This window comes from Trachinotus anak, unplaced genomic scaffold (assembly GCF_046630095.1).
Source record: "Trachinotus anak isolate AG129_WGS33_773 ecotype Australia unplaced genomic scaffold, CSIRO_AGI_Tana_v1 ptg000014l, whole genome shotgun sequence".
NCBI lineage: Eukaryota > Metazoa > Chordata > Actinopteri > Carangiformes > Carangidae > Trachinotus > Trachinotus anak.
Genome location: NW_027273865.1, coordinates 17,664,196 through 17,685,000, shown reverse-complemented (window position 1 = coordinate 17,685,000; position 20,805 = coordinate 17,664,196). Strand labels below are relative to the sequence as shown.

The 20,805-nt window shown below is 39.7% G+C and overlaps 1 protein-coding gene across 2 annotated transcripts in view; it reads left to right on the top strand.

The window, feature by feature from the left end:
* Window positions 1–20,805, top strand: part of LOC139631628 (F-BAR and double SH3 domains protein 2-like) — a 65,053-nt gene that overhangs the window by 28,800 nt on the left and 15,448 nt on the right. The window contains exons 4-13 of one of the 2 annotated variants that reach the window (XM_071495952.1): window positions 3,504–3,583; window positions 3,874–4,018; window positions 4,157–4,290; window positions 5,617–5,671; window positions 5,877–6,005; window positions 10,411–10,533; window positions 11,340–11,435; window positions 12,628–12,702; window positions 17,480–17,596; window positions 17,713–17,817. In XM_071495952.1, the coding sequence (XP_071352053.1) occupies window positions 3,504–3,583; window positions 3,874–4,018; window positions 4,157–4,290; window positions 5,617–5,671; window positions 5,877–6,005; window positions 10,411–10,533; window positions 11,340–11,435; window positions 12,628–12,702; window positions 17,480–17,596; window positions 17,713–17,817 (1,059 nt within the window). The remainder of the gene's footprint in view (window positions 1–3,503; window positions 3,584–3,873; window positions 4,019–4,156; window positions 4,291–5,616; window positions 5,672–5,876; window positions 6,006–10,410; window positions 10,534–11,339; window positions 11,436–12,627; window positions 12,703–17,479; window positions 17,597–17,712; window positions 17,818–20,805) is intronic. The other variant, XM_071495953.1, reaches the window with a different exon arrangement.

Genomic DNA, 20,805 nt, shown 5'->3' with positions numbered 1-20,805 from the left:
AATATCCGACAGTTTGTACATTCCATAATTGTAATCATGTTGTAATCAGATGGTAGAATCCATGACAACAATCGCCACTTGGTTACCAACCAAATATGTGATCAAACTGAAAGTATCAGTTGTTAATTCACACATATAACAATTTTTGGTCTGGTTTTCCTAAACATCATAAAACATAGTTCCTGAAAATCATAATTTATGCTGTTTGCATTGGTAGGAACATCTAGCTAAATAGAAAGGAATTTGCAAAGCCGAACCAGGAGTTTTTTTTACTTGTGATGGGAGGTGATATTGCACTGAATTCTGTCAATCTCAAATACAGAGACTAACAATGCACTCTGCTACACAACATCATCGAAATTGTCTGTCCAGCTGAGATAATGTTTCAAAGAGCTCTCTCACACATACACAGCCTGAGAAGCTTTTATTCTTTTTTACTTGTTGTTGGTGGTTGCACAAATAACCCTAGTTATCCTAGTTACATGTCTCAGTATCAGCGTTTCCCATACATTGATTTATTTGTGGTGGCCTGCCACAATATTGACATTAATGGCTACTTATTGATTCGTTTTTTAATTTCAAATGGCTAAAATCTGACTTGATTTTAGAGCTATATGCAACACATCGCCTCGCTCAGCCCCTCCTTGCCCTGCCCTCTCTCTCTCTCTCTCTCTTACGGACTGCCCATTGGGAACACCGGGAGAGATTCCACTGCATTGTAGGCTGTTTGACCATGGAAAGTTTTTACTGTCCGTGTCTGTCTCTTTACCAACTCTCTGTAACTTCTGGGACTGGGGTCACGAGACACTCACAATATGTAATCAACCCTCATCAACCTGACCCCAGCTGGAAAGGCTCGCGATTTGTTTGACACCATGTGAAGCAATAGAGCTGTATGTATTGTTCAGTTATTATATTTGTCACAAAGAATGTTCTGAGGTTTTCTTGTATTTTTATAAAAGTGTATGAAGTAACATCACCTGTGCTGCAGCAGGTTTTATGTGTTTGGGATTTGAGTAACAATGTGAACCCTTACAAGAGATTTAAATCAGTAGGGAGCATTGTGGTGGAGAAGTCAAGCTGTCAAATCAGTCCTCCTGTCAGCCTGCCAGCTCACAGTCAGTGACTATCTCAGCTGTCAGTCACTGTCCTCACATAACCCCCCAAACACACAAATGCACACACATTATACATAAAACACATACAAATGATCCATGTTTATACAGTTTTATTGCATGAAGGCAATTAAAACCCTGGCATTTCTGTTGCAATTTTACAGTAATGTTGCCCTCCTTCACAGACAGTCTCTTTTCTAAAAAAACATGCACACACACACACACACACACACACACACACACACACACACACACACACACACACACACACACACAGAGTCTCACAGTCTTTCAAAACCACCCACACCCACTCCACCCTTCCCTAGAGAGTGACAGAGAGAGAAGTTGACTATTCTTGAATTAAAACGTGTTTCCTCATGCATACAGTACACTTTTTTTGTGCCACAGGTTTTCTGTGTGTGTGTGTGTGTGTGTGTGTTTGTGAGTATGAAGCTACTTGCTCTCATTTCTTTCTGGCCCTTATAACTCATTGTAACTTAACATGCTGGAAATGAGGCTGACACTTGGCCACCATTTCCTGAGGTAACCTACACAGATAGAAAAGGGCTACCACTCCTTCCTGAGAGCTACACTATGTTTTAAGTCTGAGAAGTCAGTGTATTTATCTGTGATGACATTGCCCATGTTTTATTCATTGTAAAAAGCATTTCTGGTACATCCTACAAGCTGAGAAAACAAGTTGAAAATGCTGGTGTGGGACTTTCATTTATGTCATAAACTGTAAAACTTTGAATAAATATTTTCAGTGATTTACAGGCATATATCGACTTTTCATAAAAGTATATTTCTTGCATGTTTTTGTTGTATTTGTGTGTATAAATAGTAAAACAATAGTTTTCACAACCTTGAGCTGTTCTGTAATAATAATAATTTATGTTTTGATAATAGAATAATTTGCAAAAAATTATTAGACAATGATTATGACAAAATGATAAGTCAGAATTATAACTGAGTTTATGCTGGGAAAAAGGATATCATGCATGTGGGGCAAGGACAATTTAAACGATACTAAAGAAAAACAAAAATGAATGCAAAGAAAATAATTTTAGCCAAGCAGGGACACTGGAGAGGTACAAGGGTGAAGTTTTTCTTTTCTAGAAGAAGGCTTTTGGACTGAGCTGGTGGGAGCCAGGGGTCACGGCGCCACTGTCTCCTTCAGGACACAGTCTTGCGTCTTAACCAAATTTTAGGTCCAAGGAACACGAGAAAAAACACCATCTGTGAAAGGTAAAACGGGCAAGATGACAGTAAGATATGTAATTCAATGAATGAGAACGAGAGAGAGAGAGAGGAGTGGAAATTTGAAAAGAGAGACAACCAAAAGACTTTTTAGTGGCAAAAGGATGAAGATATGTGGAAATTAATATTTGGGCTATGGGGCTGAGGGCAGCATATGGAAAATCAACATGTGAGAAACCTGATTTCGGAAATGGAAAGTGAAATATTGAGATGGGGAGAGACATAAATGGAAAGTGGATGACTGGGAAACAGAGAAGGAGATTTGCAAACAGAACTGACATCAGATTTACATGCAGATCTACAGTATATAGATGTGTGATGAGTATCAGTGTGTCCCTGAGATCTCTTGTTCCTGATTAGGTTGTTGTAGTTGTTATTCTGGTTTGTTTTATTAATGAGGATTTGCTCTCTGATACACACACATACGCACTCATCCAGATACACTGTCACACAAGGGCAGAGTGTCTGCAAGTTGTCCCTACTGACACAGTGACCCAGTCCAGAAGATGTAGGTTACCCTTTCTTGCAGGGCCCTCGGGTTTGTGCTAGTACACACTGGAGCTGACTGGGGATTCACTTTTGCTGACACAGAGCTGATCCATTTTATAGTTGTATTGTTTACTGAGTGCAAAAGTCAGGATTTTGGCTGTGTAAACATGGGATATTGTCTGTCTTGACCTAAGTGCATCTTCTTACTGCCCGAAGTGAACTGTAAAATGTGCAGTATGTAAAGTAAAATCTACTAAACAATTGTCAGCAGTTAGTTTTTCCTGCCTCAGTCTTCTGACCTTTTGCTTAATCTCAGTCCTTTAAAAGAGCTCCAGTAGCTTTATCTGGTTAAGATTTGAAAGACTCGGAGCAGTGAGGCAACATATTCTTAAAACCTATATCTATACTTAATATTAATTTTCTTACATAATATATCAGTCATTAGTAAGTGATTTCCAGTCAAGTTCATATTTTGATGTGTTGTATACTCTATGAACCCCATCATTTTCTCTCATTTCAGCTTGTATTTTAGACGGAAACAAGTTGAATCTAATTGTTGAATTCACTTTTTCTGAAAAAGGCATCCTCTCCAGGGATCTGACATGGATTCACTATTCAGATTTACTCTTGTGCTTTCAGGCTCTGCAGAAGTTAGCAAGTCAGTACCTAAAGAGAGACTGGCCTGGAATCAACCCTGATGACCAGAGAACAGACTACAGGTAGGTTTGTGTGTGTACAGCCATATTTTTATAAAGCTGGGGGCAAACATCTACTTCTGGTCATGATTTCTGCGTTCTTGTACCAACCCAACCACATAATTTGGTTGTTATTACAAAAGCCTGAAATAAGGGAATTGACATTTGCAACTACAGCAGCATTTTTCACAAATCTTTGCTCCTTTCTGTTGCACATGCATAAACTTTTGGTAGGCAGACGCTGGTATTTAAAATTCGGCCACTATGAGTTATAGAACAGCAACTGAGCAGTGTTGTTGTGCTTTTTCTAATAGGAATGTCTATGCAGTATGGAGGTCCTACTTAGAAGGTACAGTGCAGGTGAGCCAGTCCAGGCTCAACGTGTGTGACAACTACAAGAGTCAAGTATCAGATCCTGCTAAGACTGTAAGACTCTACAAGGAACAGCAACTCAAAAAGGTGCGTGAATGTGCGCACAGTGGGAGTTGGTCATAGTTGCTTGAAGCAATCTTTGTTCTTTATCCCTCTCTACACCATTTTCCATGTCCTCGCACTCTTTCTTTAACAACTTGCCGGTCTTCCAATTTCCCTTTACAGACCATAGATCAATTGAGTGGCATTCAGGCAGAACTGCAGGAGTCGGTAAAGGAGTTGGCCAAAGCCAAAAAGAAATACTATGACTGTGAGCAGGTTGCCCACGCTGTACGAGAGAAGGCCGACATAGAGGCAAAGTAAGTTCACTGTGCATGTCTGTGTTTGTTGGTGGGGATGTTGTGGGGGGGGAGGGTGTCTGTCCATGTGTGTGTGAAAATGAGAGATTGAGAGGGGGGGAGAAGCATCATCATCATTAAGACTTTATGAGAGAGTCAAACAAAGAAAATGCAGACAAACACCACAAGTCCATAAGCAGAGAATCTTTGTTTAACCAATAAACTAAACCACAATCATGTCTTTGGATATTTAAAGCACATTTTTTCAGCTTTTTTCCTTTGTTGGACAGATAATAGCTCTACCAGATATAAAAGATTTTCTCTGTTGCTGTCAAGATAGACTAAAATGGGTATTTTCTTCTTGTGAGACTAGTGTCTGTATTTTGCCTTTTTATAACATTGTACATTTAAGAGGCTTTCAAATAAACAGACAACTGCGGAGCAGAGTTTCTACAAGAAGAATTCAACAAATTTGTAGTCTCGCAGTTAGTACCAAAGTTTGATCCACTGTTGATGAGTGTTGTTTTCCTCCCAGCCCAAGTTAGCATGGGCTATGGTGACATTTTCACTTCATTGCACCGATTGGCCAGTCAGCTCTGTTCTGTTCTCTATCACTCAGTAGAAAGTCAAAACCACAGGAATTACTGCATTGCCTCTGTGTCATTACGTGTGTGTGTGTGTGTATGTGTGTGTGCACGCGTGTGTGTATTTCAGTCGAGAAAATAGCTATTAGCCATTGAAAGAACACACCGAAGAAAGAAAATGGTGTGATGCAGACTTTACACATCACGTCACAAATCCAGTTTAAGCAGGTGACAGACATTATCACACAGCCCTAATACTTTTTCCATCTGTTTGTGTCAGGGGTAATACAATACACATGCCCTATTTTCATTCATGTAAACACAGACGAACAAAAAAGCTGACCAAATGCAAACACACACACATGCATGCACACGGGCTTACTCTGTCCTTTTATCGGGCTGGTCTTTCTGATGTCACCATCGATATAAATAAATCACGATGGCTGGATCAGGTTGAGATTTATTGATGTCAAGCTGCAGCCCGTTCAGGGTCAGTTTATGACGACTGCCTCTGAATCAGAGGTTAGAGATTAGAGTTATTATGTTGGAGAAATGCCTCTATATTTTTCACCTCTCTACCTTACCTTATTGAGAAGTATATGTTTTATTAAACCATCAATGTGAATGAATTGAATGTCAATGAGGTTGTAAAAAATAATAAAACAATGTGCCTTTTTATTGGCATTTTCAAAATTGTTGAAATTAAGATATGACATTGATTAAGATTAACTTTGCTTGCTGTTTTTTGTTTGTTTTTTGTCAGGTCTAAGCTTGGTCTTTTTCAGTCAAGAATTAGTTTACAGAAAGCAAGTGTAAAGGTAAGAGGCTCACTCACAAAGACACAAACACAACACAATCACCTTGTCAAAAGCCAGAGCTTTCAAAGGAGACTCTTTTAACCAAAAACAACTTCACTTTGTTCAGAACCTCAAAAGAGACTCATGTACTCCACTTAAAGCTTAAAGCTCCACTCTCTTTCTGTAATGCACTATTGAAATATCGTCTGTCTCTGTTTGGTTTCAGTTGAAAGCTAAGAGGAGTGACTGTAACTCCAAGGCGACACAGGCCAGGAATGACTACTTGCTAACGCTAGCTGCTGCCAACGCTCACCATGACCGCTACTACCATACAGATCTACTGCACTGCATACAGGTATTTACAGAAAGAAAGAATTAAATGGTGCCAGTCATGTGAGAGAGAATCCACAAGTCCTTTCCATGAATCTGGACATTTTTATTAAACTGTACATTTGTATGAAATAGAATCCAGCCAGCAGGAGACTCTAGTTTGTAATGCTGTAACCACATTTTCCTTCACTACAGCTAGAACGAAATTAAGAATCTCATGCTCTGATAATACCCTGAGGGATTCTCCAGGAGCGGGGATGCATTTTCGGGTTTCAAAATTCAAAGTGGGGAGCTACTTTGAATCAAAGCTCAATTTATGGTAAAATGCCTTCCTCTTATCAGGGCACAAAGTCGCACTCCCTTTCAGTTTTGGTGAACTCATTGGAGAGGGAAATTGTACATAAAAAAGTGATGATTTCACAGTTTTGAGTCTTCAAAGAGAGTACCCTGGATTTATGATTTGAAAGGGGCTTATGTGAAGAAAATCCTGCAAAATGAGCCATCCTGATGTCGGCTCTTACCAAAATATCGGTAGGCATGAAATTATAATTTTCACAATGCTGAATGAACCGCACCAATGCCAGAAGGAAGCTTTTCAGAAAGCTTTGAGGTAATTTGTCAGTGCACAAACACTGTTTTGTTGATAGAATACAAAATGGTCATCAAAAGATGGATGCAAATAATTTTGCAGCTTCAGTGATGTTTTCACTTCTGTGTGCAATGCATATGTTTTTGAACTTGAATGTGTTTGTGTTGTGTTAATATGGTCGTGAGATGTAGGTTTCATTAGGGTGCTGAAAGCATTAAGTTGCAACACAGGAGCCAATTCACTGTCACCTCTCTTTTTTTTTTCCATCTGTGTTTGCAAAGCTGCTGTTTGTGTGCGCAAACACCATGTTCCATCTGGTACAACATGACCTTTCTAGCACATAGAAAAAAAATGGAAAAAATTAGACTGAAACAACCAAAAGAAATCCAGGTCTGTTAATCATTTATGCTCACTAACATAGATAGTCCACAAAACACTGTGATGATACATGGATTAATGCCTTAATCTGGTATTAATCCAATTATTAGCGTGCATGCAAACACACAGGCCGATATACACATACTCACATGTATACATGCACACAGAAATCACATATCTAAACTGTGAAGCAAGTTGTGTATGTTCAGTGAGACAATTTAAAAGTTAAGCTCATTATTGTTTTTCTATTTGCTTCTCTGTCTTCTCTTCTTTTTCCCCTTCCTGCATTTTTCTTGCTCTGCCACTCCCTCTCTACCTTCAGCTGCCCTTCCTTGTCTCCATCTTTCTTCTATCCCTCCTACTCCCTCCATCTCATGTACTCCGCCTTAGGCATGTATGAGCATCTATACTACGAGGCCATTCTGAATTATAGATCTTTAGCTCTCTGTGACAGAAGGACAGCACTGCACATACACAAATACATGCACGCAAACACACAAACAGAATGAGGGACATTGCTCGGGGGGAAGCAATCTGCTCGTCCTCTCTCCCTCCTCTGCAGTTTGTGAACAGTTTGTGGTGTTAACAGGTCTTCACCTGAAAGTCGGTGATAGCAGCACTCCCAGCTGAGGGACCAAAATCTGCATCACGAGAAAGTCTGGGTTTGAGATGCATCCAGAAAGCCCAGCCCAGAGGCAGACATGGATCACAGTTGCAACAAAACAAAATTATAGTAAATACAATGTATTAGTGGCCATACTATGAAATCTGTTGTGTCACAAACAGCTCCTTTTGTGGCAGTGAAAATCCATCAGCTCTGTTTAGCTCTGTCTTTGATGTTAAACCAAATAGAAGATAATCAATTACATGTGGGAAATATGACATATAGATAATAATAGAATGGTTTCTGGGGATGATGGATGAGGAGACTTGGAATTGATAGCTTTGTTTAGATCAAAAGTCCACTTTGTAAATGCTGACTGCACCGAGCACTCCACCAGGATGCAGCAGTAACATGTATCTTATTGTGAGTGGTGCTGTCCTTGTCAATGCGACAGTAGCAGTGAAAGGGCAGACTGGAACAGACTGCTCCACATCTCCCTCTGCTGTTGGCAATCGATGCTGTTTTACTGTCCATCTTTTAAGTCCCCTTCTAGACACACACACATACACACACACACACACACACTGTACACTTCCACCTCTGCTGCACTGTCTGGTCCTCTGTGCTGTACTTATTGTTCAGGCTGATGTAGTCATTCAACCAAAACACACATACACACACACACCGACCATGATTCGGCGATGGGGCTTTTTCTGGAAGCTGACTCACTTCTTTTCAACACTACCGTAAATGGATGAAAAGAGGAGGGGAGGAAGGGAAGAAAGGGGAAGGAGGAAATGAGCAGAATGATGGGGGAACATTTAGAGAGAAGTCAGCCAACAACCCACCCTTAATGACATAATTTCCTTGTCAATATCCCATTGTTTTGTAAGTCTATGTTTTGTGTGTGCCATTGTGCAAACGTTACATTTGTGTGGTTTATTTAAAAACATTATTGTGTATGTGTGTATGTGCCTTGTATGTAAGTTTGAAGGTGTTTGTGGAGGTTGAAGTCTGGGCTAATACATCCCCTGACCAGCGCAGAGTGTATCCAAGTTTCTGAAAGTGTGAGCTTTTGTGAAGTTCTTTGGCCAGAGGAGTGTGTGTGTGTTTTAGTATTTGAGAGTGTGTGTGTGTGTGTGTGTGTGTGTGTGTGTGTGTGTGTGTGTGTGTGTGTGTGTGTGTGTGTGTGTGTGTGTGTGTGTGTGTGTGCATGTGTGTGTATGTGTCTGCGGTCTCTGTGTTTTGTTGAATTGGAATCTGAACCCCTTCACCTTCCCCTGCAGCTGTGAGAACACTATCCAAAGAATACTTCTCACACACACACACACACACACACACAAACACACACACATGCTCTCCTTATACACTCATTTTTCAGTCTGTCTCACTTTCTTGCTCTCACCCACTTGTACCTTTTATACCCTTTCAAATGCTCACTCCTCTCCTCCTCCCCCTCCTCTCCATTAGCCTCTCTTTCTCTCTGTCTCGTTCCTCTCTGTCTGATCTGTCTGTTTGGCAGTGTGGCCTACAGCTTGGCAGCACCGCCACAGCTCCCCGTGGAAAGGCTGCTCATTTGGACTGCATACTTCATTAAAATGGCCTTATATCTGTGCATCAGAATGTCTAATGATAAGAGCTGTCAAATGAAAACATCTGCTTGGTTTCTGTCCTTCCTTTGACTTTCTGCCAACTCACTCTTCCCTCTCATTGTTTGTCTCTGTCCGTCTTTTCTCTATTTCCATTTCTTTTCTTTCTCAGTTTAGTTTAATTCATAAAAATCTGCGTTAAGCGAGAATTTGTTTCAGTGGTAGAAGTGATGCCAGACCAGTTGTTCAGTGTGTGTGTGTGTGTGTGTGTGTGTGTGTGTGTGTGTGTGTGTGTGTGTGACACACTTGACTCCGTAAAATTAAACTATTCTATTTAACTTTTATTTTCAATATTTCAATTATTTCAGTTATTCTGGCTGATTAAATGGATAGTCAGGTCAAATCTGGGAATTTCTGGGAATAAACATGATGTCACAAAAATTGACCAATAGGAATAATAACAGGATAAGTCATACCACTCTGATCAGGCAACATAACATCTGGGAAGGGACACTGAGTGTGTTTTAACTTGACTTGTCAAGTTCATATTACATTGTGACATAGGGCAGATTGGCTCGTCTGCTGCTGTGACATTCACAGTTTCAGGTTTTTTTGGCTTGCTGATTTTGTGTAAAGTTTCAGCAGTTCGCCAAATGATAGAAGAGTTTCCTGTTTTCATTGCACCAGAAGACTATATGTAGGGTGTTGTTTCTCTTCCTAAAATATTTAAAACTTTGTAAACATGACTTTGAATAATCATTCGCTCGTCCCATGCCTCGAGGACAAACACTGTTGAAACTACGTTTCTCTTGTTTAGACCTTGCCTGAGGTAAACAAGCTAGTACCTCTTTATAACCTACACAGCCCTGAAGGTGAAACGTTCCTCCAGGCTTAAAATCAACAGGAACAGGAAGGACACAATCATTGTTATGGTCAGGTGCCCAGTTATAGAATGGATGAGGTTAAATGTCTGTTGGATGTTTGATGATGAGAAATAAGGCACTGCCGTCAGTGGTGGTGTGACGGTAAAAATTCAGTGGCCTGTCACATCTGACTGAATGAAGAATAAAAAAGAAGTATTTGCTAAACCATTTGTGGTAACTGGCTTTATTCACCTTCTCTTTGACCCTATTTCTCTCTTCTATCTTTCTCTTTCTTTCTCTTCTCTTTCCTCCTGGTTCCCTTGCACTCTCTATTTTATTATGTCGGATTACATTGATTTAATCCTTTCTTCACTGTAACCCCTGGTCCTTCTCTTTCTCTCCTCCAGGCCTTGGATGGCAGGATCTATGAGCATGTGAAAGACTACCTGGTAGCACTGTGTCGTACCGAGCTAGAGGCTTCCCAAGCTACACACAACACTTTCCAGTTCCTGTTGGACAAATCCACCAGGGTGAGTCAGTTGTGGTGAGATACACAGACCTTCTGTGAAATACTGTGTTTTTTGGTCTCAGGACAGATACTGTGGGCAATATCCATCAATCTTCTTAACATAATAGCCTGATCAAAATGCCTATTTAGCAAAAACATTGTGTATTTCTTCAGTGACATGGATGGGACATCTTGACATTTTATTTGTGACTGTGAGGCCCTATTTTTCTTACATTACTTAGGGGGAGGGGAGGGGGAGGGGTTCTTGGCTTGGCCTTCGGAAGCACTGTTTGCATTCAGCATCTTAACGAAAAGCTATTTCAGAGAAATGCAGAAACAGAGTGTGTGAGAGACAATATGACAAGCAGTTGCTAAGGAAGAAATGTTTTGTTTTTTGTCATATATTATATTCATAAAGCTTGCAGTGTATTCCCAAAGAAATTGAAACACTAAGGCAAAATAATGGATTTGCAACCAAAATGGCTCAATATCCCTGATTTTCATCAACAGTGTGTGCAGGCAAGGTAGCAGAAATCTCAATATACTATCACTCCTCTGCAGGAACTTGTCTTGAATATGTAAGCCATTTTATGTGATACTCAAAACATCAAACCTAAAATCTATGTATGAATTTGTAATACTCACCCAGTGTAGGCTTGAAACGTGGCTGTAGAAAGCTTGTAGTTTGCTCCCTCTCTGGGGAGCAGAGGTTGTGCTCAGCGTGGATTCACCGAGATTATGATGTTTTTCAATATTGACAAGTTTTCACAGCAGGAAATTCGCATACAAACGCACTGCATTGACTGTCTCCTCCTGTCTTTCCCTCAGATAATACAAGAGTTCAACCAGCAATTGTTCATGCAGGAGAATCCAGTGTTTCACAAAGCACATGACTTCCAGTTCCAGCCTAGTGAATGTGACACGGTGAGACACACATAGCTGCACACGCATCCACTGTATTCATATCCATACACAAGCAGCATTGTGTTACTGAGCTTCGAGGAGTTTGATCCTGAACTTGTATTGTTTGTATATGAACCTGTTCACACAGCAGCACAGTAATTCTATTGCTCCTGTCCTGTCTCTGTCAAACACACACTCACGCGCACACTCACACACACACTCACACACACACACACACAGATGGTAATCAGCCTCTTTTGTTTCCACATGTGGGCTTTTCCCTGCTCCTACTTTTTCTGTCCCCTCCAGTCTAGTATTGTAGAAGTCTAGTATCTGTGGCTCCAGTCGTTAGCTCATCTCAGTCACTGAAGCAGAATTTGTGTACCTTCATCATCATGATCTGTAAAGAATGTCATTGATACATCTGGGGCTGAGAGGCTTGAAATCAAAGAGGCAAAGCTCTGATCATTCTTATTCTCTAGAGAGATCCTTTGCTCTTTTCTCTTGAGCCTTTGGAGATTTATTTTAATGTTAACAATTTAGGATGGAGTTGTCCAGTTAAATAGTGTCTGGTGATAGCATGATAGAAGCATACATCTACTCTGTGTTCTAATTTTTGTCATTTTAATACCAAATTTTGTGTGTCCATTGGGAACGTCTCTTTGTAGTCCTAGATTTTGTTTTAACTTTTGCACAAGTTCATGTAGACATCTTTTCAAATCAAGTGTTCGCTGAATGTTAGAAATATTTCATATTGTTGTCAATTGATCGGTGTCTGTGTGATCATAACTGAGCCGTGGGAATCATGCTGACTCACCCCTCCAGGGACTTGTTAAGCATTGCTGGCTAAGTAAGAGATGTCTCCCAGTGGACACTGGTCTTAATTCCACTATACAGTTGCTCTCCTTTTCTCCTGTGCCTGAGTCATTTTGTGCTCTCTTGTTTCTCAGCTTCTTTCTATCCTTCACTCTCTCACTGCGCCAATTTCTCTTTCCCTCTCTGATCTTTTTTTTCTGGTATTCTAACATTTCTCTGTGTAACAATGTGCTACTCCTTCCTTGTGTCTTCCTGATCCTGTTCAACTTTTGCTAACACTTCCCTCAACTTTTTTTCCATTAACCCCTCCTTGTATTTGTGTGTCTGTGTGCTTGCGCTGCTGCCCTCGGGTGCGTGGGTGCGTGGGCGCTTGCCGGGGTGTATGTGTGTGTGCCAGACTCTGAGCTCGGTGCAGCAGTTGGTGGACATTGAGCCGTCGCCCGTCAGTGCCATGAGAATGACCCTGGCACAGGTAGTCTTAACTGTTGTTAGCATTCCCATCTTCATTCCTGACACAAACCATGGATCATCTACTCCATTCATGTCCTAATACAGTTACCTCTCCTGGTGATATCGACTTGAACATGTACTTTATGAAGCATTTAGTTCATGTGTTACCAAAAAGCTTTGCTAGATCTTTTAATAATGCATTTCAACCCTAAGAACTGAGACTGTGATTAATGATTTTGCATGATACTGGTAATATATAAACTAATTTGTCTATATACACATTGTATTTGCACATTTCTCTCTGGCTAACTAGACTGAGTGTAAAAAGTGCTAAGGTGGGCAGTGCTTTCTTAGCTGACTTAACCCTGACTTACTGCAGATAGTCAGACAGACAGTAAGTCAACTTGAATAACCTTCCTATCCCAATGATCTGTCCTGGGAAGAAGCATGGACCCATCCCTGTTCCTAAACAGAACATGGAGTAGCCATTACAGCATGTCTAGCCAGTTTCAACACAAACACAGAGGGGACTATGAGCATGAGCATGCAAAATGTTCATGCACAGAAACACTAAGAGGAAAGAGGTTCATAGCATACACAGCAGGGTTATTTTATTGGACAAAAATATAGTCTTATTAATAACTATTAGCACCTTCTTGTGCTCTACATGTTTTTACCATGGTGCTCATCTTTTTGGCTGCAAGAGGTCTGTGATTCATCGTGGCAAAATGTGACCATGTCCATAACCGCAGACATACAGTAATGTGTGTAGGTTTTCTCTCAGGATAGCGTTTCCCCTTTCACTTTATAGCAGTAAAAGTTATTGCAAGGAATATTAATCATCATAATCCCCATGTCTGTTTGTCACAGTAACATGACCATGAATGTTGCATGCTGCAGCATAACCACCCAGGTGTGGCTACAGTTACACCTATGACATCATGACCACTGCTGGTGTAGAAAATTAGAGTAAACATGACAAATATGTGTTTGGCTGTGAATAAACAGTTTAGCCTTGAGTGTGGCCTTTTCATGGAAAACCAGAGCAATCAGATCCGAGTAAAAAACAGCTATTGTGTTTCACGTTTCCTATTTAATACCAAATAAAAACTCATAGTTCATCCAACTATTATGACATTTTCTACCTACCCTATTTTATCCACCTACCATTACTCTAGAGCTTGCAAATTAATACATTGTGAGATGAATAAGCCATTTTTCAGGAGTTTTCAGGAGTAAAATAAAACAAATTCTCTTTGTTGCAGTATTATTACTATAAGAGCTCTTGTACCCTTCAGTTTATTGTTGCTCTATGAAAATAAAACAAGAGAGATGCATTTGCTGGATTGCTGAATATCACTGTTATGACAATAGAATCACTGCACTGTAATGCTGTCAGACTGTCATGTGTTGGTGAGCAACGCAGTTCCAGCACCAGATGATTCATTAGATGCTGTAACCTTGTTGCATCATCTGTTGAAATATCACTCCACTATCATCGCCCTCATTTAGACAGATGAGTCAAATGTGTCATTTTTATTTGCACATTTGTTATATGTTTTGGGTTGAAGATGTGGTCAAGGTACTTGTTTTCTTTTCTTTTTGTTGTTTGCATGTGCATATTTTCGTTGTTAGAGTCTGTATTCCATTCAAACTGCCACACCAAAATCAAGCGAAACTGTGATTGTGAAAGCACAAAAGATGAGGACGTTTATTCTTATAAGTGTTTGTAAGCAGCACTCTATAAAACCTGGCTGGTAATCCAAAATGTCTAATCACGGCAATGTATTTGCCACAGTCAGAAGGTACTACTTTCTGCTCTACTGCATGTTGTGCAGACACCCTGGAGTCTCAGGCTCCAACTGCTTTTACAAACCCATTAAAACAGCTTACATAGAAATACAGCTACAGGTGCTGTTCAGTGTGATGTATTATATTAGTCAAGACAGTGGTGTATCTCTGAAAGTTGTGCAGAGAGATTCTTTTTTTAAGAAAACAATGATGCAAAACAGTGTTAGAGCAGACAGGAGTAGCTTCTTACTGTGGCAAAAACACCACTGGGTTAAGAGTTTTTTTTGCTTTACAGTAATATGATAGTAAAGACCTACAACAAGTGTTTAGAGTGAGCATCAAGGCCCCGGTGTTTAGCCTTGAACTCACACATTCCTACCAGCATACACCGTACCTCCCATTCATACAGACAACTACAGTTTGACAAACTTCAGTCTCACCCCACCCCAGTGGCTTCAGAATAACACAGTTGTTGTATGGAGTATACTAAATGACTGTTATTAAGACAGTAGAGGTTGTTTTTGAAGTGCAGTATGATCAGACCATTTTGAGTTCACTGTGCTGTACATCACATTTCCCTTAGCTGGCAAAGTGACTTGCTATAATTTTTTCATATTTACTGTAGTTGGTAATGGTTAATGTTTGTGGCCCTGGTTTAATGAATTAATATTTGACGTGGGTACATAAACACATTTATGCAACCTGATTATCGTAGGTCATATTTGCATAAGGTCCCCACTACATCATGATAATTGAAAATAAAATGTTAGCTCACACTTAACTAGACGATCTGTAGTTTCACACCGACCAGCAGAACATTTCAATGAAGGTATAAAAATGCCCCTAAATTATTCTTAGAAATGAAAGAACCAGCATGTTTTAAGAGTAACCATAAAGCAGATGAACAGAAAGAGGAATCCAAAGGAACAGCATCACAGAAAATCACTTAAGGGAGGAATATCTTAAAGGTAACATGCAAGGAGAAGATTGAAAGTGTTGCATGGCAGCATTCACAGCTTCCCTACAACATGTAGACACTAGTAGGACATTTGAAAGAAACTCTTATTTACTGTCTTAACTCCATCGATATTACACAAATAGGTTTCGTAAACTATAAAGACACAAATTAGCTGAGCTCTCTCCATGACATGTCAGCTTAGAGTCTCTGTTTAAATCTAGTTTTCTGCCTCTCTGCCTTAACTCCCTGACATGTTCCCTCGCCTGAATATAATTAAGCTGTAAATCTCCAGTGTAAAGCTCTTCGTTGCACACCTATACTTAGCCAGATTTATGCTCTCTTGTTACTGAAGCGGCACATAATTAATAGATATGATGTGCATGGAAACTTGCAATTAAAATATCGCGTACTTTAGTCTGGCTAACACACTTTTATTATCAGATTATGGTAACCTCAGCCTCTCAGGTCTGTGAACACACATCAGTAACACTGACTCTGTGTACGTCCCGAGGTTTAGTTTGTTTTTTTTGGAAGTGGATTTTTTTTCTGCCTTTCGCCAGAATAGATATCATGCTTTTCTGAATAGGCTACTTATACTGTATATACCGAAGAATTTACCAACACTATCTAAATGTTGGGTTATTTTGTCATTTCCACAAAACAGAGTTGGAAGTTTGGTTTCTGCCGTGATTTTATTCTGATAAATCAGAATTAGAACGTGTCCATGAAAAAGGGACACAGGCCAAAGGATTTCACACAGTACTAAGAAGTATCCTTTTTGTTTCCCCAACCCTGCATGATCCATATTCATGATAGACATCAATGAAAAGATCAAATCTGAGTGACATCTGTAAACAAGTATAGAAAAAAACTTTGAAAGGTATCAGAAAACTGACCTTTTGGGAAATTGATTATAATAAAGAACCTCAAGTAGAAATCAGCAAGTGTACAGATGGCATTTTGTCTTTGAATAAGGTATATAAATATGTGATATAGACCGTATAAATATTGTGAAGTGAAAGGATAGAAAGAACATATTTCTGTTTCTATCTGGCAGTTTTTTCAAAACATGCAAAACAGCTCACTGTATAAATTTAGTTAGTGGCATGGAAATGAGCTTTCTGTGTGGCCTGCATACTTCTGCAGTGTGCCACTGTTTGGACAATTACTGCACACATTTCTTGTCCTTTAAAGCTTCTGGGAACTTGTCTTTAAATCTTGAGTAATGTTCTTATGATATCAAAAAATAAATAAATAAATAAATAATAATAATAAATAAATGACTAAATAAGAAACTAACACGGTAAAGAAAGTTTTTTCAGGTGTTATTTATTAATTTAATGCTCAAAAACTAATCTGCGTCATCAGGACTGTGTGTGTGTGTGTGTGGTCCTGCCCACTTCAAACCAGTGAGAAAAGCACAGAGACAAAAAAACAGAAATCTCTTATGTGAAATAAGCAAAACTTGTTGTGCGTTTATGTCACATGTTCATCCTCTTATTCATAGTGAGAAACTGATTTAAATTTTCAGGGCCTTTAAGAAATAATATTAAAAATAAAAATGGTTGCTAAACAGTGGATTAGTGACTAGGCGTGTAAACGTAGAGAATTTAGAGACACATTTAATGCATTAGTCCCTGAAGGAAAATGCCATATGGTTATAATCGATGTTGAATGTTTTATTGGAAAGTCATGCACATTCTTCAACAGACCCACATGTGTGCTTTTGTATGTAACTCCTGCCGTCAAACAAAAACACACACACAGACGTTTTCACACACTCATGCTCCTTCACATGTGATTTTGATAAGAGCGATTTCATTCCAAGAGGATAACAATAGAGCACACGCTGCATTAATTATGTGAGAAAGAAACAATCTTTCTCTCACACCTTCTTTAGCTTAATTAACAGCTTCTGCATATCAAACACTTTGTGCTGTTATCGCTGATACTGTACTTATTTGTGCACTTGTGTATGTGTGTGTTTGCCTGCCATGATGGCATGTGTGCCTGTCTGGTATGTGTGTGTGTGTGTGTTTGTCTGTTTTAGAGTCGTCAGCTGGAGTCGGAGACAGGGACAACAGAGGAGCACAGTCTGAACAAGGAGGCCAGGAAATGGGCAACCAGAGTGGCCAGGGAACACAAGAATATCATTCACTACAAGAGAGTAAGATGGACACACACACATACTCATGTTTGTCACATGTACCCATTTTAGAAACACGTCTGAAACAGATACACACACTGTTTCTAATCAAGTGATGTGTTTGTGTGTGTTTCCAGTCTCTGGAGGAGTGTGAGAGCCACGGCTTGCCTGCCACAGAGCAAGGCAGACTAGATCTGGAGCTGAAGATAGAAGACACCAAAGAAAACATTCGCAAAGCTGAGGTCTGTGACTCAGATTATGAGTGTTTATTTTTGATAGCAGAGCTATTTAATAGAGGATAAATTACAGGATATTTTCCCTTAGCACTGTTGCCTCAAGTCTGCATGTTCTTCCCGTGTTCACATGAGTCTGGGTACTGCATTTTTCTCTCACAGTCCAAAGACCTGCAAGGACAGGCGAATTGGAAATGTTTGGAAAATTGTGTTAGCTCTGTGATAGACAGGCACCTGTCCAGGACCTACCCTGCCTAGGATAGGATCCAGCCTCTAATACAATGCACAGGAAACGCAGGTATGGAGAATGGATGGAAAGATGTTTCCTCTCTTCTGAAATAAAAAAAAAAGAAATATTCTTGAATATGCTGTGTATATTTACGTTTGCAGCAGTGTCACTGCAGTGTTAGTCTAACCAACAAACCCTCTGTCACAGTGAGAGCATAGAATTCAGCTGTGTCATATCTCCTCTACCTGGTGTTTGGGCTGAGTGACTTATTATTTGGTACATATTTTGAATGCAGTCAGTGGCAGTTGGCTTTCAATCTGCTCATCAGTATGGCTGAGGTAGCAGGACGCAATTAACCAACATGACCCAGGATTGATCTGTCCACCTTTCACGTTGTAGGAGATGTCGGCTCATTCAAGTTATTTGACTGTTCTTATCAGCCCAGCCCAATTATTCCCTGCTGGATGTGGCTGTATGTGGGTTTGCTGCATTCTGATTAGTTGTTGGAGTTTCAAGATACCTCTGCAGAGGCATGTCTGTCTCAGTAGCTCATTGTGACAGTACACAGGTGTGATAACAGTGCAGCTGTCAAAATCCCAGCTATTATATCTAAACTATGAAATCTAATACTGTGAGTGCCAATTTATTTTTCTCTTTTCTTTTCTTCCTTGCTCTTTTGGCTTTTTCAACCAGCCCCCGGTCTGTCCGTCTGTCTCAGCATCTGTCTCTTCACTTTACTTTCACACTCCCTCTCTTTTCCCTCCACACCTCTCAGCCTCTCCACACGCAGAGTTATCGATCATTTATGTATAGATTCTCACAGATTCTACGTGTCACACTGTGAATGAGGACACTGCATCATCGTCTCTCATCTTCCTCACCACAATTCTGTCTCTGCTCTCTCTCTCTCTCTGGCCTGTTCTTTGATTTCATTCTCTACCTTCACTTTGCTCTCTCTCTCCCTCTGTTGCCTCTTTGCCTCTGCACTGCCTTTCTTTCCAGGCTTAAACATATCTGGCACCCTCTGCTGTCAGGTTTGGTCAAAGATATTTCATTCCTGATGTTCCCTTCTGTGTGATCACCATTTCACTAGACCTTCTTTTTTTTTTTCAGGTGATAGATAAACTAGTTTTTGGTAGTTATTTCAGTCCCTTACGCTTCAAGAATATTTAAGCAACACTATCATTAGCGTGTGATCTCACTTGCTACAGAATAATTATGGAGTGTTTTCATTGCAAAGTGCAAACATGTGACAACACCACCTTTTCCCTACCCCACCCTCTCTCTCTCTTCTTCTCTGCTTCAGTCTCTCTAGCTCACACTGTCAGTCTGCTATTCTTTGCTCTTCTAGGCCACCATTACCTTGAGTAAGATGATGAATATTTAATGAGCTCATTTGGTACAAATGGCTTCATCACAGAGCTTTTATCACAGAATTATAAAGGGAGACAAAGGAGTACAAAAGACATTATCCGGGTTTGATTACAGCATTATCTGGATAGTGAAAGTGCCATTCTTTCCTTTTACATGAAGTCCCATCTTCATCCGATCAAGTATTTTGCAGTAGCCATTGCAAATCGTTGAGGGCAAGAAAACCTATATTTAGGTTAGAGATTTAGTAGTAAAGATGATAACCTATATCCAGTGAATGTCTATTTGTGGATTTTAAGATATTTTTGAGGCACCTTTTCTCATTGGAGAAATTCATGATGATGTGGGTAATAATGGGTAATAATCCAGATTTTACTTTGGTATCATCAGCAGCTAAAACTCATTGTTATTTCAGAATCAGCATGTATGAAATACAAGCTTAGGGACAGAAGGTAGCAAAGTTGGCCTTGCTGACCATCATTCACCGCATGTCAAACTGCAGGCAAATCTGTGAGAAAGATTTAGGTATATTTGAGAAGCGGTTTTGGTCACCCTAGCCTCTCATTTTAATATACATACTGTAGTAAGAGTAGAGATTTCTTATCTTGTCCCACAGTCCCCAATCTGGGTATTTTATGAAAAACACAATGCAGAAAGCATAAATCACATTGCCTTGAATCACGTACAAGTTTAAAGAGACATATGTATTATCCCTACAAATGGCTTATTCAGAGTTTATGGTTATTTTAAGAAGATCTTAAAAAGCCAGGGAGACTGTTGCCTTTCTGGAAGAGTATGGGGAGTTAGGTGTTATTTTATTTCTTGTTATATGGTCACAGAAGACTTATCAAAATAAGCAGCACAAACCTTTGAAGTTGTACTGTGGTTTTATAAAATCTTTAAATCTGTTCTGCAAGTGTTCAACACTTGCTCAGAAGCATCCTCTTCTTCTAGCCTCATTTTGAATAGAATCGATAAACACTGAAAGATACAGTAGAGTAATGTATCCTCTGCTCTACAAATAGTGGTTTTATGATCTCCGTCTGAGTGCTCGATAAAAGACTATGGATACTGAAACTAGAGAAGGTGCATGTCTGTCCAAAATTACTCGAATAGTTACAGAAATGGCACAGCACATTTAAATGATGCATACTACAATAAAACGTCAAGTGAAACTTGCCATAATATAATTAATAATATAGTGCATTATATATTCTTATATATATTGAATATAATGACAGCATGCCCCAGGCTAGCCTGTCTACTCTGCTGGAGCTTTTGTTATTAATAAAACAACGTGTGTCACAGATAAAAGGAAATAAAGTGAAAATAAGGCATTAGGATGAATCTGCTGCATGTTCCTTATCCTCTCTAGAGAAAATAAATCTATGAGACAA